A 19921-nucleotide genomic window follows, 5' to 3' on the forward strand; every position below is an offset into this window, starting at 1 on the left:
TTGTCATATGACAATATAGTTTATTGGATTACACTTGATAGATTAGACTGTTAGCCACTTCTCAAAGCATAAAATTTGGCCTGAAAGTACATATCTTAGCAGTAGCCCCTAGTGAGCTTTGAAGCCATACTCGTTTACTCCAGTTCTGCTATCTGCAGACCCGGTGCTGTGGTCAATTCACTTGTGCCCTTAAATGTTAAAATTATAGGAAAATGCATCAACTTATTTTTCTATCAAATTGATAAGAATTCATGAATGAAAGTATCTGGCAGTAAAGAAGCATTGAAATGGTATTTGATAAATATGTGTGTTTCATAAGTGTGGCAGTGGAAAGATACAGGAGAAACGAGTATTGTTGTGAACAGAAAGAGAAAGGATTATAGCAACCACTGTTGTGCGTAGATTGATGCCGATTTCTAAAGGTTTGCCTATTATTGTAATTTATTATATCTTGGCTCTATTAAAATAATAGATATCAAATAATGATTATGTCTCTCTTGGTCTCCTTAGGCTACTTATGGAATAATAATTCACGGAGAGCTACAATGGAAAAGTCATGGATGCTGTGGAACTTTGTTGAAAGATGGCTCATAGCCTTAGCTTCGTGGTCTTGGGCTCTCTGCCGTATTTCTCTTTTACCTTTAATCGTGACTTTTCATCTGTATGGAGGCATTATCTTACTTTTGTTAATATTTATATCAATAGCAGGTATTCTATATAAATTCCAAGATGTATTGCTTTATTTTCCAGAACAACCTTCATCTTCACGCCTTTATGTTCCCATGCCCACTGGTATTCCACATGAAAACATTTTCATCAGAACCAAAGATGGAATCTGTCTAAATCTTATATTGATCAGATACACTGGAGACAATTCACCATATTCCCCAACTATAATTTATTTTCATGGGAATGCAGGCAACATAGGTCATAGGTTACCAAATGCGTTGCTTATGTTGGTTAACCTCAAAGTGAATCTTTTACTTGTTGACTATCGAGGATATGGGAAAAGTGAAGGAGAAGCAAGTGAGGAAGGACTCTACTTAGATGCTGAAGCTGTGCTAGACTACGTGATGACTAGACCTGACCTGGACAAAACAAAAATCTTTCTCTTTGGCCGCTCCTTGGGAGGAGCAGTAGCTGTTCACTTGGCTTCTGAAAATGCACATAGGGTTTCAGCCATTATGGTGGAGAACACGTTTTTGAGTATACCACATATGGCCAGTACTTTATTTTCATTCTTCCCAATGCGCTACCTGCCTTTATGGTGCTACAAAAATAAATTTCTGTCCTACAGGAAAGTCTCCCAGTGCAGAATGCCTTCTCTTTTCATCTCTGGACTCTCTGACCAACTAATTCCACCAGTGATGATGAAGCAGCTCTATGAACTTTCCCCCTCGCGGACTAAGCGATTAGCCATCTTCCCAGATGGAACTCATAATGACACGTGGCAGTGCCAAGGCTATTTCACCGCACTTGAACAGTTCATCAAAGAAGTCATCAAGAGCCATTCTCCAGAGGAAATGGCCAAAACGTCCTCCAATGTAACGATTATATAGTGTATCCTTTGTTGATTAACACACTATTTTAATTTGTGCAGAATGAAGAAGAATGTTTCTTTCTAGAAGTGTTATGTCTGTACTTGTCTGAGGAGTGATATTAAACTTTGAAAGGACTTTAATGCTCCTTTATGATGATCCAAATAGTTTTTTACATTTTAAGGACTATAATTCTTGGGATTATTTCATACATTTTCATCAGAAAATTCAGTGTGGCTCTGTATATCTTTAGTTTAATATGCCAGTATAATAGAGATCTCTGAAGTTCCTTATTGCTAAGGAAAATATGATCTGTGTTACACTTAAATTTGTGACTGGGAGTAGAAAAGGTAAACCAGGAGCATTGGCTATTATTCCTTTAGTAAATATTGGGACAATCATGGTAAGCAAACTTAGTTCTGTAACTGCATTTTTCACATTAAACATTAATATAAAATGCATGACGGTATTTTCTTCCTTGAATTATGCAACGCAACATTTTTAATGTAAATAGCACTGGTCAGATACTGGTGTATATTGTTACCTGGGTTATATATTTTTATGTAAAAGATTTTGATTTTGGCAAGAAATGAAATTGAGGCCTACGTGCAGGTTGCTAGTCAATATTGCTCTGGTGAATGCTGACATCCAGCTTTTTTTTTTGTTTTACAAATAAATTGAGCCCCATTTTCCAATATAAATGTACCGTGTTTTTGTTAGGTACAGGTCTGGATCATGGCATGTAAAAATAGAAATCTAGACTTTTATTGCAGCTTCAGTGTGCATATTTGAACTTTTTAACATTTGTAATTTTGGTGGCACCAAGAATTTTAGCTTATGTCAATTTTGTAAGTCTACAGCTGAACCAGTGATAGCAGCCATGATAAATATTAGAAGTTATTTAATAATTAGAAAATCTTATTATTACATCACTGTACATACTATTTTACAGAACTTCCCACACGTGATTTTTAAGTCCCAGTGTCTCATCATCGGGTTGCAATGAGTCAGAATGAACTCAGTGGCAGTGAGCTTGTTTTCTTGAGTTTTGTCTAGGTATAGCTAACCCACCAATTATTGGGCTTCGTAAAAACAGCAACAACTGTTACCAAAAAATCCAGTTTTTTGAGTTAATAGTTTATTTTCCTTGAAGTAGAACTGTTGGACCAAGAGACAGCTTGTTGAGAAAATTTATTTTACATGTAGGATTGTGGAAATGAAGGCAATATAGAGTTTTTAATGCAACCTGTTACCACATTTAACGGTTCAGTGGCTGTAAATGGGAGGTAGTGTTTTGATATAATGAAAAGTGAAAATGAAAATCTTACTTAAAAAGATAGCCCTTAAAACTTGCAGGCATAATCATGCTATATTGTTTTAAGAAGTCTTCAATAATTAGATGTAAATGAGCTCTGTGCATTATTATGTCAGCTTTACAATATATTTTGAAACTTAAAGCTATAGATACTGGCTTTTTGAAAGTAGCTAGATCAGAAAAATAATGAGTTGGTAATTTTGACTTTGATTTCAAATTCTTTCCATGGAGATAGGGCTAGAAATACTTTGCCAAATAACATTATTCACGTCATGCCAGTATTTAGAATATTAAATTATAATAAATATAATTTCTAAAGAATGTTTTTTCTATAAATGATTATGCAGTTTGCTTTTTTAAAAAGGAATTGGTAACAACATAGAAGGTGTATTTTGTATGTATAAATTCACCCAAATTAAAGGCTACTTTGCATCTTGTCAAATCATTGTTCTGTAAAATGACTATCTTAAATAATAGTGTATTGAAAAGAAAAAACTATTATAAAATGTATATTTAGAAACTACCTTATCTAGGATACCTTATATTTGTAACATTCTTTAAAGTTTACAAAATACCACCTATTCTTTCCTGTGGTCATTTTAGTGTACTGCACAATAGAAGGTTTGATCACTATCTGTAACTATGCGATGAAGCGTAAACACTTGTTCTTCATCAGTATTTTGTTTCTATTCTCTTATTTTTGTTTTTGGTACAGCAGGCTTACAACCCTTCTTTTTTTAATGCTGAGAGTAGAGATAAAGAGGAGTACTTAGGTACCATTTAGTACCTTAATCTCACTGTAAAGTTAAAGCACCTTTTTTCAATACAGCTAGGAAATTTTATCTAGAATTGAATCACATCTTTATTTACCAACTTCTGCTTGTGACTGTTTCCTAAGAGAAATGGGAAAGGATACAAACTCTACTAGCCAGGGCTTTGTGTTTTATTAAAGCATTCCTAATTTCATGACCCCCAAAATTGTTCCATGCATGAATTCTTTATGATTTTCTCCATTTAGGAACTATATCAGTGATAATGGAAGTTTATCTTGAAAAGTAAATTTTGGCTCATTAATATAAAAACAGCTATAGGAGTTTATGAATTTTGTGTTAATGAAAAACTATATTTGGCAAACCTAGAGTGATTCATAAGTACAATCAGTACATGATTTATTTAGAATAAAGTCCAAAGGGGATTTATTGAAAGCAAACTTGTAATTGACCTATAAAGTATATGAGAAGAAATTATGATGGTGCAAGACCAGTAGGATTGAAACTACTAGAAAAGGAAATGTTCGTTTTAAAATTTAGGAATAGGGAATTAATTGAAGAGATTGATGAGAAGGAATCAACAATGCAAAGCAAAAGCATAAAGCTTTCTCACGAAGTGGGGGGTAGTTCACAGCCATTACCCTCTGTTTTTACAAATACTTTTAAGAAAATTATATTTATCATTAAAACGGTATTCTAAATATTCTTTCTGAATCTCTGGGTGGGTACAAATGGTTAAGACTGGATAGCTGGCCAGAAGGTTGGGTGGTCAAATCCACCCAGAGGCCCGCCCCTCAGAAGACAGACCCGTGATGTGCTTCCCAAAAGGCACAGCCTTGGAAACCTGTGGAGTGGTTCTGCTCTGCACAGGCGGGCCCTCCGTTCATTGCTGCCAACTTTTGTTACAGGACAGTCTAAAATATTCATCACACTCAGCAATAGATACAGTAATTCTACACATCTAGCACAGTTTTACTGAGGTAGTTCACACGTTGTCATCCTGGTTGAGAATTCATATCCTCTGAGGCGCCCTGGTGGTGTAGTGAGTGCTTCTCCATTGGGCTGCTAACCTCAAGGTCAGCAGTTCAGAACCACCAGCAACTCCATGGAGAGTTGGAACCCTCCAGGGACAGCTGCCCCCTGTCCTCACAGGGTCAATGTGAGTCAGACTCGCCCGACGACAGTGAGTTTGGTTTGAGTATGGATGCTTATATGAATGCTATGCTTATGACATTTGATCTGAAGTAAAAATAGGTTTGGTTTGGTGGAATTAAAGAATGAAGACTAGTCAATTTTCTATAAATAATCTTGCAAACTCTGACAGCTTAGTTTACATAAGAGTAGTTTATACGATTGAGTCCCTCTCCATCCTTGAGGTTAAGAATTTAACTTCTAAGTATGTAATGGAAATCACTTTGTCTTTTAGGTCTTAAATGCGATCTACTGAAATTCTCCACTGGTCCCTGTTTTGTTTGTGTTGTGTTTGATAACTATTTTTTAAAAGGAAAAGAAAAATTAAGTCAAATAATTCTTTCCGATTATCTGCTTATAGTTAGGTCTTTTCATATCACTCAGGTAAAGTTGGAAATGAAGAGCACAGACATCTATTTTTTAAATCAACAGAGTAGAAAATAGAAAATACTCTGTTTATTCATATTGCCATATATATGGACATTAACATTTTGCTAATCAGAAATAATATGTTCACTTGTCTGGTGAAACAAATGCAAATAGTCATCCGAAGTAGTCGTGAACACGTTTTTTGCCAAATGGCTCAAATATACCTCCATTTATATTTTGTATCTTAAAATGTAGATTTAAAATTAGAACCATGGATAAGACTTTTTTTTGTTATCAAAAGTGCCATATTTACATATGTAACAGGGATGACTGTATTAACATAATTGATTATTTTTTGTCAGTACAGCATATAATGAAAATTCAAGTTGTTTTCAACATTTTCAAGTTCTTTCATGGTAAAATCAGAATTTAATTTCAAGAAATCATTTTTTGTTATTTGCCATATTTCATTTGAAGCAGTAATAATTTTGTAACTAGAATTTAAATAAGTTATCTATAAGTTTTGTGTCAACTGTGGCAAGCAAACATTTACATTTGGGTTTTTTTACAATAAATTTCTTTTAAAATATGCTTTCTATTTTTCTGTACTGACATATGCAATAAATTGATACGTTAAAAGATTGAATAAAGTCAAGATAGTTTGTATTTAGTCTCTTGTTCTCATCTTCTGTTAAAGCTGCATTGAAAGACACTAAGTTTCTTTAATGTTAAATAAAAGTTCTGAATTTGTAGTGAAATCAATATTTATTCTCATAACAGTGTGGATAAAATATAGAACTTAAGTTTATATTCCTTTCTCCCAAGAGTATTATTCTATATACACTAAAGGTAAACTATTATTAAATGTATATGTTATATTGAACTACTGGTTAATGATAGGCCTTTAACATGGTTATTTAAATGAATGTAAACATGAACAAAAGCTCAAACATGCAGTCATGTTAACTTTACATTTCATAACATGCCTTTTCAAGAAAATCTCAGTTATATTTTTTCTGCCATTGGCATTTAAGTCAATGTTTGTGGATGATTAATAATGTCCTGTATTAACACAACCCTCGAGGGGCTATGTTTTCCCTATGAAGAAACTTGCCATGTGTGAAGCGTGTCAGAACCAGTTGTGTTACAGGAAGTGCCAGGCAAACCTTAAATGGTCCACTGCACATGGAGATGAAGAAGTGCATGGCGCAGGACCAGGCCGTATTTCATTCTGTTGTACATAAAGTGTGAGTCCGAATCAAAAGCATCTGGCCTGTATGTCTGTGTCAGTCTGAGTAGAGAAACAAATCCATGGACTCACATATGTATATAAGAAAGATTTATATGCAAGAGCAATTGAACATTGAAAAAACATCCCATCCGAGTGCAGACCAAGTCCATAAGTACGATATTAGCCCACATGGCCAATATGAATCTGTAAAGCCCTCTTTAGACTCACGAAACACATGAAATGGTGCCGAATGTAGAAGATCACAGGGCCAGTGGGTAGAAAGTCTTTGAACCAGTGTCATTGGAAACATCTGTGCTGGCAGGGATCTCTGCATTAAGGTAGACCCATGTGTCTTTTCAGCTGCTTTGTCTCCCAGGGAGTGTCAGAAAAGTGTCTCTCACCTCTAAGGAGGAAGTACCATATTTCCCAGAATTCTCAGGAGACAGTTATGCCCACACAGAGGTCTCATTGGCTATCTCCAGATTGGCAGGCTAGACTCCTCCCCTACACTCAATCTCAAATTGACACCAAATTTAGGTGACTACCACGGTCTTTGCTGAAGGTGACTGTTCATGCCCTCTATCCATTTTCCAAGTAAAGATTGATTGTCTTTTTGTTGTTGAAGCATTGAAATTTGCTATAAATTTTAGAAATTGGTCCTTTCAAATGCTGGCCTGGAGAGCAGCTATCTGCCCTGCCATGTTCCCACAAACCTTAGCCCCATGTGGCTCTGCCCCCACTGTCCTGTGACCTCCCTGCTTCCCACTTCAGGTTTCTGCATCAATAGCATGCAGCTTTATGAGTCTTAAAAGAGCTCTGGCTAGCTTCAGACCCATGTACTTGAGTTAGACTGGCATGGGACACGTTCTTGGTATAAAGTTACTTCTTGAAAGAAAGTTCTTAGACATGTATGAGGGTTGCTGGTTTAATTTCTCTGGACAATGCAGCTTAATAGCATCCATTTTCACCTTTGTGGCTAGTGACTTAACTAAATGCTCTGTTCCTTCTAATGCTTGAAGGGTTATCTATTAAAATTTATATAGTCATGGTTTCCTTGTTAAAGTTATATGTATATGTAATCTTATGTATATACATGCTCCTGAACTTAGACATACTTCTCTACTTATCTGTATTGGGTTCTCAGGAGTTCACAAAACTAACTAATTCCAAACCAAAATAGGCTTGACTCTAGTTTTCACTAATTAATTATTTGAAACTCCCTTTTTCTGATAGCAAGAAATTCAGCTTTAGTTATCCATAAAATATTTTCTTTGATCAACCTCCAACCAGTATTATTTGAACCACAGCCCTTTCCCCTGTCCCACATCATGCGAGGCTCTGACTCCACAGTCCAGGTTGCCATCCTACATGGTGGCTTCCTCATTCTTGTTGGGGTTTACTTGCTCATGCAGCACCTCTCAATGTGGATGTTGTCCCTAATGTGGACGTTGTACCAGGCCACTCAATATGGATGCTCTTTTTACTGGATTAGAGGTCTGAAACCTACACTAATTTGCCCCAGAAATGTAGACTCACCGCAGATACTGTCTGATACCCTACCCCAGAATATTCAACATGCCCTTTGTTTTTAATTAGTTTTTAGCTCCATGAGAAAGTGCCAAATTGTTTTCTATATTAACTGTTTTGTTAGGCAGGTTCTCTAGAGAAACAAAACTAGGACACTTATGATTATATATAGATAGGTAGATAGATAGGTTTATACAACAAGAAGGAATAAAACGGCTAATTAGTCGACAGCAGTATGGAGGGCTCAATTCTGCTCACTTTGATCAAATAATATACTGAAGGTCCTTCAATTCACATGGGCCGCCAGTTTAAGGTCACCGAGGCAGAAGGAGTCTGCCCTCAGGCAAGACAGGTAAAGTCAGCCCCAAAGGCAGCAGACAGCTGTGTGGGGCAGCAACAGTCAGCACCCAGAGCGTGGCGAAGCAGACCACGATGAGCTCTCCAACTCAAGCAATGTGTACACCTACCACCCTGGAGCTCCAGCGATGTATGCTCCAGCAGTGCACTGCGAAGCAGGTCTTGAAGTGGCCTCAAGCTCTAGCTACACAATCTATGGGTTGGTTCAGACCACAGGTAATGCAGCACAAGGTTGAGGCAAAGAACTAGTTCAGGCAGCAACACACTGGTCTGATCACCAGGAAGGAGGAGAGAAGGGGGCTGGCCGTAGCCATTTATTGCGTTGTCCTCCAATCAATTGGTACCTGATTAAATTTCACCCACATGTTCCTATGGAAGCCTAGTTGGCACAGTAAACCTAATACAGTCCAGTTTGGTACAATTCTTTACCCTTATATAATTTTCAGACATTAATGAAATCACACTTAACATCATATATTTTTGAAACTATAAATGAAAACAATCTATTTGTATCTGGTATATTATACATGAAAAAGGAAAGCTATTCAGTAAGAACATGAAGAAGAAATACAATCACAAATCTCACTTTTGCAATTGATTACATGGTTGTAACTGATAGTAGAACTACTTTCTTCTACTAACCATTCTGTATTTCCTTTGCCCTCAGCCAGCACCTCAGCTGGCTGTGGTTCTTCGTTGGGGGTGACCCAGACCTTCATTCCTGAGGGGCCTGGGACATTAGAAGTCCTTCCAGGATTGGGTTGCTGTAGTTTACCATTTACTTTAACCACAGGGCATGGTAGTACTAAGAGATGGCCTAGGGCAGCAATTCTCAACCTGTGGGTCGTGACCCCTTTGGGGGTCGAAAGACCCTTTCACAGGGGTCACTGATTCATAACAGTAGAAAAATTACAGTTATGAAGTAGCAACAAAAATAATGTTATGGTTTGGGGTCGGGGGTCACCACAACATGAGAAACTGTATTAAAGGGTCACAGCATTAGGAAGGTTGAGAACCACTGACCTAGGGGATCTCCTGAATTCCAGACATCATCTTCTTTACCTACATTATGTAGCATCAGTCCAATTTCCCCTGGGTAATCAGGATCAATCACGCCACTCAATACAGTGACATCCTTCATTACTTGTTGATCCAAAGAACCCCAAATGGTCAGGAGGCATTTTCAGCTGCCAGTTTAGTGGAATCAGTGCTGTGTTTCTAGGAGTGTGGGTGAGCATGTCCAACTTTGTGACTCTATGGGTCAGACAATACCCAGTTCATGATGGGCATGCCGTTCAGGCCTCATGCTGAGGTGTTCAGTCTCCACTAAGGCCCAGTAACAGGCCAATAGCTATTTTTCAAAAGGGGAGTAGTTGTCTGCAGAGGATGGCAGGACTTTAATCTACAATCCCAAGGGTCTACACCAGCAGTTCTCAACCTGTGAGGCGTGACCCCTTTTTGGGTTGAACGACCCTTTCACAGGGGTCTCCCAATTCACAAGAGTAGCAAAATTATAGTTATGAAGTAGCAACACAAATAACTTCATGGTTGGGGGGGGTCACCACAACATGAGAAACTGTGTTAAAGGGTTGAAGCATTAGAAAGTTTGAGAACCACTGGTTTACACTGGAATTCACCAATAGGGGCCTGCCAAAGACTCCATACTGTATCTCTATCTGGGACTGACACCTCCAGCACCATTGGGTCAGCTGGATCACATGGTCCCGGTGGCAAAGCAGCTTGCACGGCAGCCTGAACTTGTTGCAGTGCCTTTTCTTATTCTGAGCTCCACTCAAAATTGGTAGCCTTTCATGCCACTTGGTAGATAGGGCAAAGTAACACACACAAATGTGGGATATGTTGCCTCCAAAATCCAAAGAGGCCCAGTAGGTGTTGTGCCTCCCATTTAGTTTTTGGGGGGACCAGGTGCAATACGTTGTCCTTCACTTTAGTAGGAATATTTCGACATGCCCCACACCATTGGATCCCTAGAAATTTTACTGAATGGAGGGCACCTGAGTCTTCTTTGGGTTGATTTCCCACCCTCTTGACCACAGATGTTGTACCAATGAATCTAGAGTCTTTGATACATCTTCCTTAGTGGGTCCAGTCAGCATACTGCCATCAATATAATGGACCAGTATGACATTCTGTGGAAGAGACAGGCCATCAATATAATGGACCAGTGTGACCTCCTGTGGAAGGGACACATGATCAAGGTTCCTTTGGACTAAATTATGGCACAGGGTGAAAGAGTTGATGCATCCCTCGGGGAGAGTTGTGAAAGTATATTGTTGCCCCTGCCAGCTGAAGGCAAACTGCTTCTGGTGGCCCTTCAAGACTGGTATTGAGAAGAAGGCATTGGCCAGATCAATAGCTGCATACCAAGTACCAGGAGAATTATTAATTTGCTCAAGCAATGAAACCACATCTGGAACAGCAGCTGCAATTGTAGTTATCATCTGGTTAAGTTTACAATAGTCTACTGTCATTCTCCAAGATTCATCTGGTTTTTTGTTAGTTTGTTTTACAGGGCAAATAGGTGAGTTAAATGGGGATGTGGGAGGAATCACCACCCACCCCCATCCCCCTGTATCCTTCATGTGTTTGATGGTGGCACTAATCTCTGCAATCTCTCCAGGAATGTGGTATTCTAGGCAATGGCAATTCAAATGGTGTCCACTGGGCCTTCCTACCATAATAGCCCTTAGTTCACAATTCAGGGATCCATTATGGGGGTTCTGCCAGTTACTAAGTATATCTATTCCAATGATGCATTCTGGAACTGGGGAAATAATGACAGGATGGGTTCAGGGGCCCACTGGACCCACTGTGAGACGTACCTGAGCTAAAACTCCATTAATAGCTTGACCTCCGTAAGTCCCCAGTTTGACTGGTGGGCCTTTAAAACATTTTCGGTCACTTGGAATTAGTGTCAGTTCAGAGCCAGTGTCCAGTAATCCCCGAAAAGTGTGATTATTTCCTCTCCCCTAATGAACCATTACTTTGCGAAAGGTTGCAGGTCCCTTTGGGGAATCCTAGAAGAAAGACAATATAAACCTTTGGTGATGTAGCAGGGTCTTCCTTCAAAGGGACCTGGCCTTCCCTTCACTCAAGGGGTTATGGGTCTGTAAACTGGCTCAAGTCTGGGAATTGATTGCGGTGTTGTGACTCTATTCTGGTGCTTTTTATAGAACTGCTTCTCCATTCTTCTGCTTATATAAGTCACCTAAATGTTTAGTAGGTTTCCATGTATTTCATTCCTAGGGACACAATGGCTGAGTAGCCAATGCCATAAGCCCACCCAAGACAGGTTGTTATGATTACTATAGAAAACTTGCTGTCCATTATGTTAACCATATAATATCTTTCCATTATGATAACCATATCATATCTTTCAATGTCTTCCTGAGACATTGAAAGGAGAATCTCTGCATACGGAGCCCATGTCAATGAACTCAGACTGGTCTAATGTTACATTCCATGCACCAGTGTCCTACATCCTTAGTAACCATTCCCCAGGTTTCTGCTTGTACATAATAGAAAACTCAAGCAGATCTTTATGAGTATAGTGCACTTCACCTTTAGGAACTTTCTGAGACAGTGTAATTCAAGTTACAGGTCTAGGGGCCAAAATGGGTGGTGGTGGTGTTTCCTGGAGATGTTCCACAATATCTTGTAAGGCCTCTCCCCCAGGTAATGCTCCATATGCAGCCCCACATGGCATGTCAGCATGCACAGTTTGGTGAATTGTTTTACTGATAGTGGATGAATCCCTTTAGGTGAGAGGGGTGGATCTATTGACTGGGGTGGCTCACACTCTGGAGGTTCACTATCCTCCTCTTCTGATTTATCAGCCCCTATCTTCCAATCCCATGTTTTAGGGTGCCATTTCTTTCTGATTAATACCCTTACTTTAATATCAGACACTGTTCTAGACCTACAATTCAACTGATGCTGTAATTCAGCTATTTATCTGATGAGACTCTGGATTTGGTTTTGAGCAATGTCAGCTCTATTACTAGAGGAGAGAAGGCTCTATTTTAGAGCACATGCAGAAAATTTTAGGGGTTTTTTGGGGCACTTGAGACGTACTTCTGGGCTTCTGAGGCCATCCCTTTCCTTGATCACATTTTCTATTGTAAGTAGGACCAGTCAATCAGCTTCTCATCTCGACAAAACTGCTGGAAAATATCAAACACATGATCACCCATAACTTCTCCTCTCATAAGCACTTCATCTATTGGTGGTGATATTGTGGATTTTAACTTTGCCACTTCACACCATAGATTAACACCACCCTCTCTATTAATAGTGGCAGACTTAGCCATGGTTTTATGGTAAAGGCGGTATTCTTGGTACTGTTAGGCTTAACTAGACTGGAGAACCAATTCAAGAAACCCATATTTATGATCTTCTTTCTCTAAAACTACTCCTGGAACCAATTATGTTAGTCAGGGTTCACTAGAAAAACAATATATATGGAGAAGTTATTATTATTATTATTATATATAAAAGGATGGGTTTGATTGAATCTATTCAATCGGTTTATACACCAAGAATGAATAGAATGACTAATTAGTCCACAAAGCAGTACAGAGGGCTCAGTTCAACTCACTTTCGTGGAATATTAATACACTGAATACAGGCTGCTGGTCCAAGAGCAAGGAAGCAGGAAGCAGAGTCTGCCTTCAGGCAAGATAGGCAAAGTCAGCCCCACAGCAGACAGCAGACAGCAGGGTGGGGCAGCAACAGTCAGAAGCACCTGGAGCTGAGCTTAGAGAAGCAGGTCCTGATGGGATCTCAGGTCTTGAAGGAGCCTCAAGCTCTAGTGACAAGATCCTCAGGTTGGTTCAGCCCACAGGTAGTGCAACACATGGTTGAGGCAAAGAACGAGCTCAAGCAGCAGCACACTGGTCTGATCACCAGGGTGGAAGAGAGTGGGCTGGCCTTGGAAAGTCATTTATCTCATCAACCTTCAGTCAAGCTGTGAACTGACTAAAGTTTTACTGATAGTGGATGCTTCCACATGCTCTATGGAAGCGTAGTTGGCACAACTATCACACTGTCCTTGGTTGTTTTGTTTTTCTTGTTTTTTCAAACATTTTATTCTGTCTTGGCTGAAAATATGAACAGCAAAGTAGTTTTCCATTCAACAATGTGTACAGTTTGTCTTGTGACGTTAGTTGCAACACCCTCAGTGAAGCAGCTCTCTTCCTCCTCCCTGGGTTCCCCATTTCTATTCGATCTTCATTCCTCACCTTTCTGCCTTATGAGCTTCGTTTTTAGGCAGATGCTGCCTCTTTATCTCCTATGGTTGATTGTTCTGAGAAGTGCAATCTTCTTTGGCATTGTTGTTCACTTAACAGGCCTGTCTATTGTTTTGCTAAAAGTTGATCCCCAGGCATGGATTCAGTTCAGGTTTGAGGGATATCTAAGGGCCACAGTCAGGAGGTTTTCACCAGTGTCTTGGACCAACACACCTGGTCTTATGCCCTTTATTTTAAATAGGATTTTAAAGTTCCTGTCGGATGAGTTGATTAATCTCTGAGACGTTTGAGTCATGTGATGAAATGAATACTGACTTTCATTTTGCCAGGTTATCTTGAATACTTATAGACATTGTTTCTCTTCTACTTTAATAACAAATCCCAAATGAATCATGGTTAGACCAAGCAGTCTGTCACAACACCGTTTCTCTTCATAGGTTTTGATAACGTGGTCATATGACTCAGTTCTGGCAAATCAAGTCTGAGGGAAAGTCTTTTGGGATAGTAGAGCATAGTCTCTTAATTTAGATGCTGTTCATGGGTGGTGCCTGGTAATTGCTTTGTGATCCTAAGTGGGCAGAACAGCAAGCTATAAAGAATCTGTGTCCTTGATGCCAACAATGAGCCACTGAATTAATCCTGGTATTTTCCTACTTTAAGAAGAGTTCTTGTTAGAAGAAATAAATCTTTTATTGTTATTCTACTTTAAGCCCTAATGTCACAGATTAACTATTTATTTTGACTAATCAATTTACTGTAATTGGCTAACATTTGAAAGTAATTTTAAAATATTTTTGAACCACTAGTAAAATAATTCTTTTAAAGATAAAAAGCCCGCAAAAATTTAATTCAAGTAGTAACAGAGTACTAGATTTATAATAAAGTGAAAATATTGGGGGAACCCGTTAGTGCACTGAATTTTTCTACATATATTTCTGGTAATTAACTTTGTAGTCACAAAATATAAGTTAGTTTTCCTATAACTAATTCTACTTTAACATTTTGTACATACCCTGTAAAGTTTGGTACCCAGGTTGTCATCCACCGGGGAGCTACATATTTCACACTTGTGTGGTTTGTTAGGGTTTGCTAGGCAGGCACACACCACCACCACCACCACCACCACCATTACCAGCAGCAGCAACAGCAGCAGCTGCAGCAGCAGAGAGTTAACCAACAGTTTTATTAAAGCATAGAATCACTTTGAAAGAAAGTAAGTGGGTCCTTTTTGAGTGGTGAGAGGGATACCTTACACATAGATAAGATACACTTCACTATGGCGGTGGAGTAGATTCCCCCTCCTCCCTTCAAATTGAGAAGGGACATTGTTCAGGGGAATATTTCTGGTTTTTAAATGACAATATCAAAGGGGAGGGGGTTGCTATTCTGTAGATGGTCAAGCAACTTTCTAATGAATTACCCAGTCTCTCCTTGGGTCTCTTAAATTCATCTCGGCTCCAACTCTGCGTCAACATGCTTTTGGATTTATCTCCAGGTACGGTCTTGTCATGATATTCACCAGGGCCTGGCTTCAAGGTTAGGGCAATTACCAAGCCAGTTCTCACCAACTCCTTTGTTCATTCCCTTAGGAAGGAGGACAGGAGTTCTGTTCTGTCCTTAATTCTTTCTCAGAAATTTTAAGGTGTTCTGTAACCTTGGTATAATTTTAATCTTGGTTTTCTTATCTTAAAAATGGAAGTTAGGACTAGTTCATCTCAAAACTCTTTTTCAGCAAAACTCATTTATGTTTCTAAATACAAGTGTCCACAATAAGTTCTCTGAAATAGGATGTTTGGACATTATGCAAATTCCATATTAAAACATTATGGGAGACCATTTGAGGATATTGTGGTAGTTACATAATCTGGTGTCAACTTGAGGAGTAAGAGTATCTCCTGTCAATCAGGAGATAGCCAATGAGGCTTCTGTGTGGGAATGGCTTTCTCCTGAGGATTCTGGGAACTCCTGTATTTCCTCCTTGGAGGCGGGAGACACTATCTCTTTACTCACTTCCCGAGAGAGACTCTCTACTGACAAGACACATGGGGTTATGCGGATGGCTGTGAGAACCCTGGACATGGAGGAGCCATGTGGAGACCCCTGCCAGCGCTAAGATGCTTACAACACCACTGGAACCACAAGACTTCACACCCACTGGCCTGGGATCTTCCTACATTCAGTGTCATTGTGTGTGTTTCAAGAGTCTGAAGAGGAATTTATAGATTGGTATCGGTCATAGGAGCTAATTTCGGACTTATCTGGGCTGGGATGTTTTCTCAATAATCAATTGCTCTTGTGTATAAAGCTCTTTCTTATACCCATATGTGTGTCTATGAATTTGTTTCTCTAGTTACCCAGACTAACACAGATATTATAGTTACTAACACCACTGCTGCTTCAGGAGATACTGGCAAAGGCTGGAGATAATAGCAACAGGAGTGGAGACAAAGAAATTAAGAGGGAGGCAACTAAGTCCATTTTACACTACCTGCTGTTCTGCCCACCTGAACTGGAGATGGTACTCAAAGCACCATCAGTCATGCTTGTCTGCTTGCTGGACAAAACTCAAGAACCTGAACCCAAAGCCATGTGTTCAGTCTCACCTGACTGTATCTCACTTGCTGTCCAGTGCTTTAAGAGTCTGTGTTTTGGGTCTTAAACCATCAGAGAGGGAAAAGGAAATAAAAGATCTTCTTTTACTTAAAAAAAAAATTCATTTAGGACCATAGATATATATGCAGGCAGACATTATTCAGACATTAAGTGATAAATAGGAAAATCTGAAACCATTGTAGAGTCCCATAATGTTGTCAAAAGTACTTCTTTGTAAACATGAGGAGGCTTCAAAAAGTGTTTGGACAGATGTAATTGGAAGATAATGAATTTTCCCGCCTGAACTTTTTGAATCCTCTTATTTGTATTTACTTTGACTATGAATTCTGATAATTGTAGTTATGAAAGGTGTGGTGAGCAGGTTTCATGGAGCTCCCAGACTAAGAACAGACCAGAAAGAAGTAAAAGTCAGTCCACTTCTGAATTAGCCACTGAAAGCCTTATGAATAGCAGAGAAGCACATCTTTATCGTGCAGAAGATCAGCCCCTCAGGCTGGAAGACACTCAAAATATGACTGGGGACGTTCTGCCTTTTCAAACTAGAGTCTACCTTAACACCAAGGATGGACTAATACTTTCAAGCCTTTCATTTACTGACAGGGCATAACTCAAGATGAACAGAAAAAGTAGCATATATCCATTAGTAATCAAGATATGGGATGTACAAAGAATGAATCTATGAAAATTGGAAGTAGTCAAAAATGAAATTGAACTCATAAAGATCAACATCTTAGGTATTAGTGAGCTAAAATGGCCTGGTATTTCAAGTGGACACTCGTGGTTTCTTATGCTGGGAATGACATAGTCAAGAGAAACAGTGCCACTCTTGTCACCAAAAAGAAAATGTAAAGATCTCTCTTGAAGTACAAGGCTGTCCCTGATAAGAGTAATATCTATAAACTTACAGGGGAGATACTTAAAATAATTATTATTAAAATGTACACACCAACCATGAAAAGCAGCGACGAGGAAATTGAAAAAGATACCAACTTCTTTAGTTTGAAGTTAATCGAGCATGCAACTAAGATACATGGATAATTACAAGTGATTGGAATGCAAAAGTTGGAAACAAAGAGAAAAGATCAATCATTGGGAAATATGGTCTTGGTAATATAAACAAGGCAGACGCCCTCATGATAGAATTTTGAAAAGCCAATGAGTCCTTCATTACAAATACCCTTTTTATTCCACAACACAAATAGTGAATATAAAAGGCTTCTGGTTCACGACGGCTGGCTGGTCACAGTGAGTGAATCCCTCTCCAACAATCAGGAGGAAAACAATGAGTTCTCTGTGTCCCATCGAGAATATGCCCAGTGGCCTCCATTGACCAACAAGGAAGCCCCTGGGACCCCGTGGCCCCTGGTGAGGAAGCTCCAAGCCACCCCTGTGTCCCAGGGAAGAAATCCTAGGATGCCCACCTGCCCCAGTAAAAAAGGCCTCAGCCATGCCCATACTCCAGTAAGGAAGAAGTAAGGGTATTTTCAGACAAAGAGAAATTAAACGAATTTGTAAAAACAAAACCAGCACTATAAAAAATACTGAAGAAAACACTTTGGACAGAGAATGAACAAATGAAGGTACCAAACAACAACGTATGGATAAAAAATCCAACCCCTCCCCCACTTTCTTTATTCATTCATATGGAAAAATTACTATGTGAGCAACCTTTGATTATGAATATCTTGCATAAATTTAAATGTACCTGTTTGACTTAAAGAATGACTACAAATACTACTATTTTCACACTATAATTGAATACTTAAATTATTATATGGTTGGTTATGCTACTTGAAACCTCAATATAGCTATTTTCAATTATGATATAACTAACTAGACAAGATTTAATATTGTTCTGGGTATTAAAACACAGATCCAATTCTCTAGATCAGTAATCTAAACCTTCCAAATTCCATCACCCTTTAATACAGTTCCTCATGTTGTGGTGACCCTAACCATAAAATTATTTTTGCTGCTATTTCATAACTGTAATTTTGCTACTGTTATGAATTGTAATGTAAATATCTGATATGCAAGATGTGTTTTTATTGTTATAAATTGAACATAATTAAAGCATTGTGATTAATCACAAAAGCAATATGTAATTATATATTGTGAAATACTGATTTATAATTACAAATCAATGAAATTTGGTCTTGAAGCATGGGGTAGCGTGGATAACAGACTTTATGCTGGGTACTCGAATGTGGGTGTATTTGCATGGGGGCAGGCCCGCCTGGAGATGGATAGAGGAGCGGTGTCTTGGTACCTCAGACCACTGGAAATAAGTGTTTTCTGATGGTCTTAGGCGACCCCTATGAAAGGGTTGTTCAGCCCTCAAAGGAGTCACGACCCACAGTTTGAGAACCACTGCTCGAGATGAATAACTTTCATAAGATACCAGTACATGTCTTAGTTATCCAGTTCTGCTAAACCAGAAAGTCACACCACAAGTAGATGGCTTTACCAAATTGAAGTTCATTCTTTCTTAGTTTGGAAAGCTAGAAGTTTTAATCCAAGGTTCTCTGTTAACTCTGGTGGAAGGTCCCCATCTCCTGTGGGCCACGTGTTCCTTGTATCTTGGCATAAGTCTTTATCTGGGTGTGGTAGTTATATCATCTGTTGTCAAACTCAGAGGATTAAGAATGAAGGGGTGGAGTTTACCCTGTCAATCAGATCATAGCTTAATTACCTCATTTGGATTTCTAAGGAGATAAATAGCTCATTGGAGGGGGGACACATACTCCCTGCAAGACATTACTGATGAGGAGCCTGATGGAGCAACCCTGATGCAACCAGAGCCCAGGGAACTGGAGGAGACACATGGAAACCCCTGCCAGAGCTGAGATGCTTACAACGCCACTGGATCCACAAGACTTCCCACCCACTGGCCTGTGATCTTCCTGCATTCAGTATCATTGCATGTGTTTCATGAGTCTGAAAATGAATTTATAGATTGGTATCAGACATGTGGACTAATATCAGACTTATGGATTTGATCTGGACGGGGCTGGGATGTTTTCTCAATAAACAATTGCTCTTGTATATAAAGCTCTTTCTTATACACCTGTGTGTGTCTCCCTGGATTTGTTTCTCTAGTCTACCCAGACTAACACACTAAGTCTAGGAGATTCTCAGCACAGAAACCCAGAATCCCTGGATGCACTCCAGTAGTGGTTCAGGTCCCTCCTCTATTTGCTTCCCTTTCCTTTTATCGCTCTTTCTCCTACTGTAAAAAATTTTTTAATTGTGAATTTAGTAAAGATTTGTAGAGAAAACAGAAGAAAACAAATTTTCTCCTGTTATCTCTTGTAAGATAAAAGATGTCACAGGCTACACCCCAGAGAACTTACCTTTATATCAGATAGGGCTGTGTCTCCAGTAAGTGTGTCACATTCCACCTTCATCCCTATAAAACTGATTGACTAATTGCACCATGAGGGATGATTGTATTATTATATAACTGTCAAATTTTACTTTTACATAACTGCTGAACCACTGAGTCATGGATCACCCAAATTGATACAGATTGTGGGGGGACACAGTTGACTCCATGAGATTATGCTCATACAAATGAGATTAAAATCAGTATTTTATTAATTGTGATTCAACTGATCTAATCATTGACAGCAGCATTTAAATATATTTTCCCAAATTTCAATGTGCATTGTATATGTATTTCTTACATTTCAGGAAAACTGTCATTATTTTTCTACACAAATAAAAATATTCAGTCAGCT

At 38.9% G+C, this 19921-nt stretch overlaps 1 protein-coding gene across 1 annotated transcript in view; it reads left to right on the forward strand.

Annotated features, from left to right (window-relative positions):
* The window catches only part of ABHD13 (abhydrolase domain containing 13), a 20982-nt gene extending 14991 nt beyond the window's left edge, over positions 1 to 5991 (forward strand). The window contains exon 2 of the mRNA XM_045283952.1: positions 511 to 5991. Within this exon, the coding sequence (XP_045139887.1) occupies positions 546 to 1559 (1014 nt within the window). The 5' untranslated portion in view covers positions 511 to 545 and the 3' untranslated portion in view covers positions 1560 to 5991. The remainder of the gene's footprint in view (positions 1 to 510) is intronic.
* Positions 5992 to 19921: the final 13930 nt, after the last annotated feature.

Source organism: Echinops telfairi, unplaced genomic scaffold, assembly GCF_000313985.2.
Source record: "Echinops telfairi isolate 266 unplaced genomic scaffold, ASM31398v2 ScPeMD7_7467;HRSCAF=8505_1, whole genome shotgun sequence".
Taxonomy (NCBI): domain Eukaryota; kingdom Metazoa; phylum Chordata; class Mammalia; order Afrosoricida; family Tenrecidae; genus Echinops; species Echinops telfairi.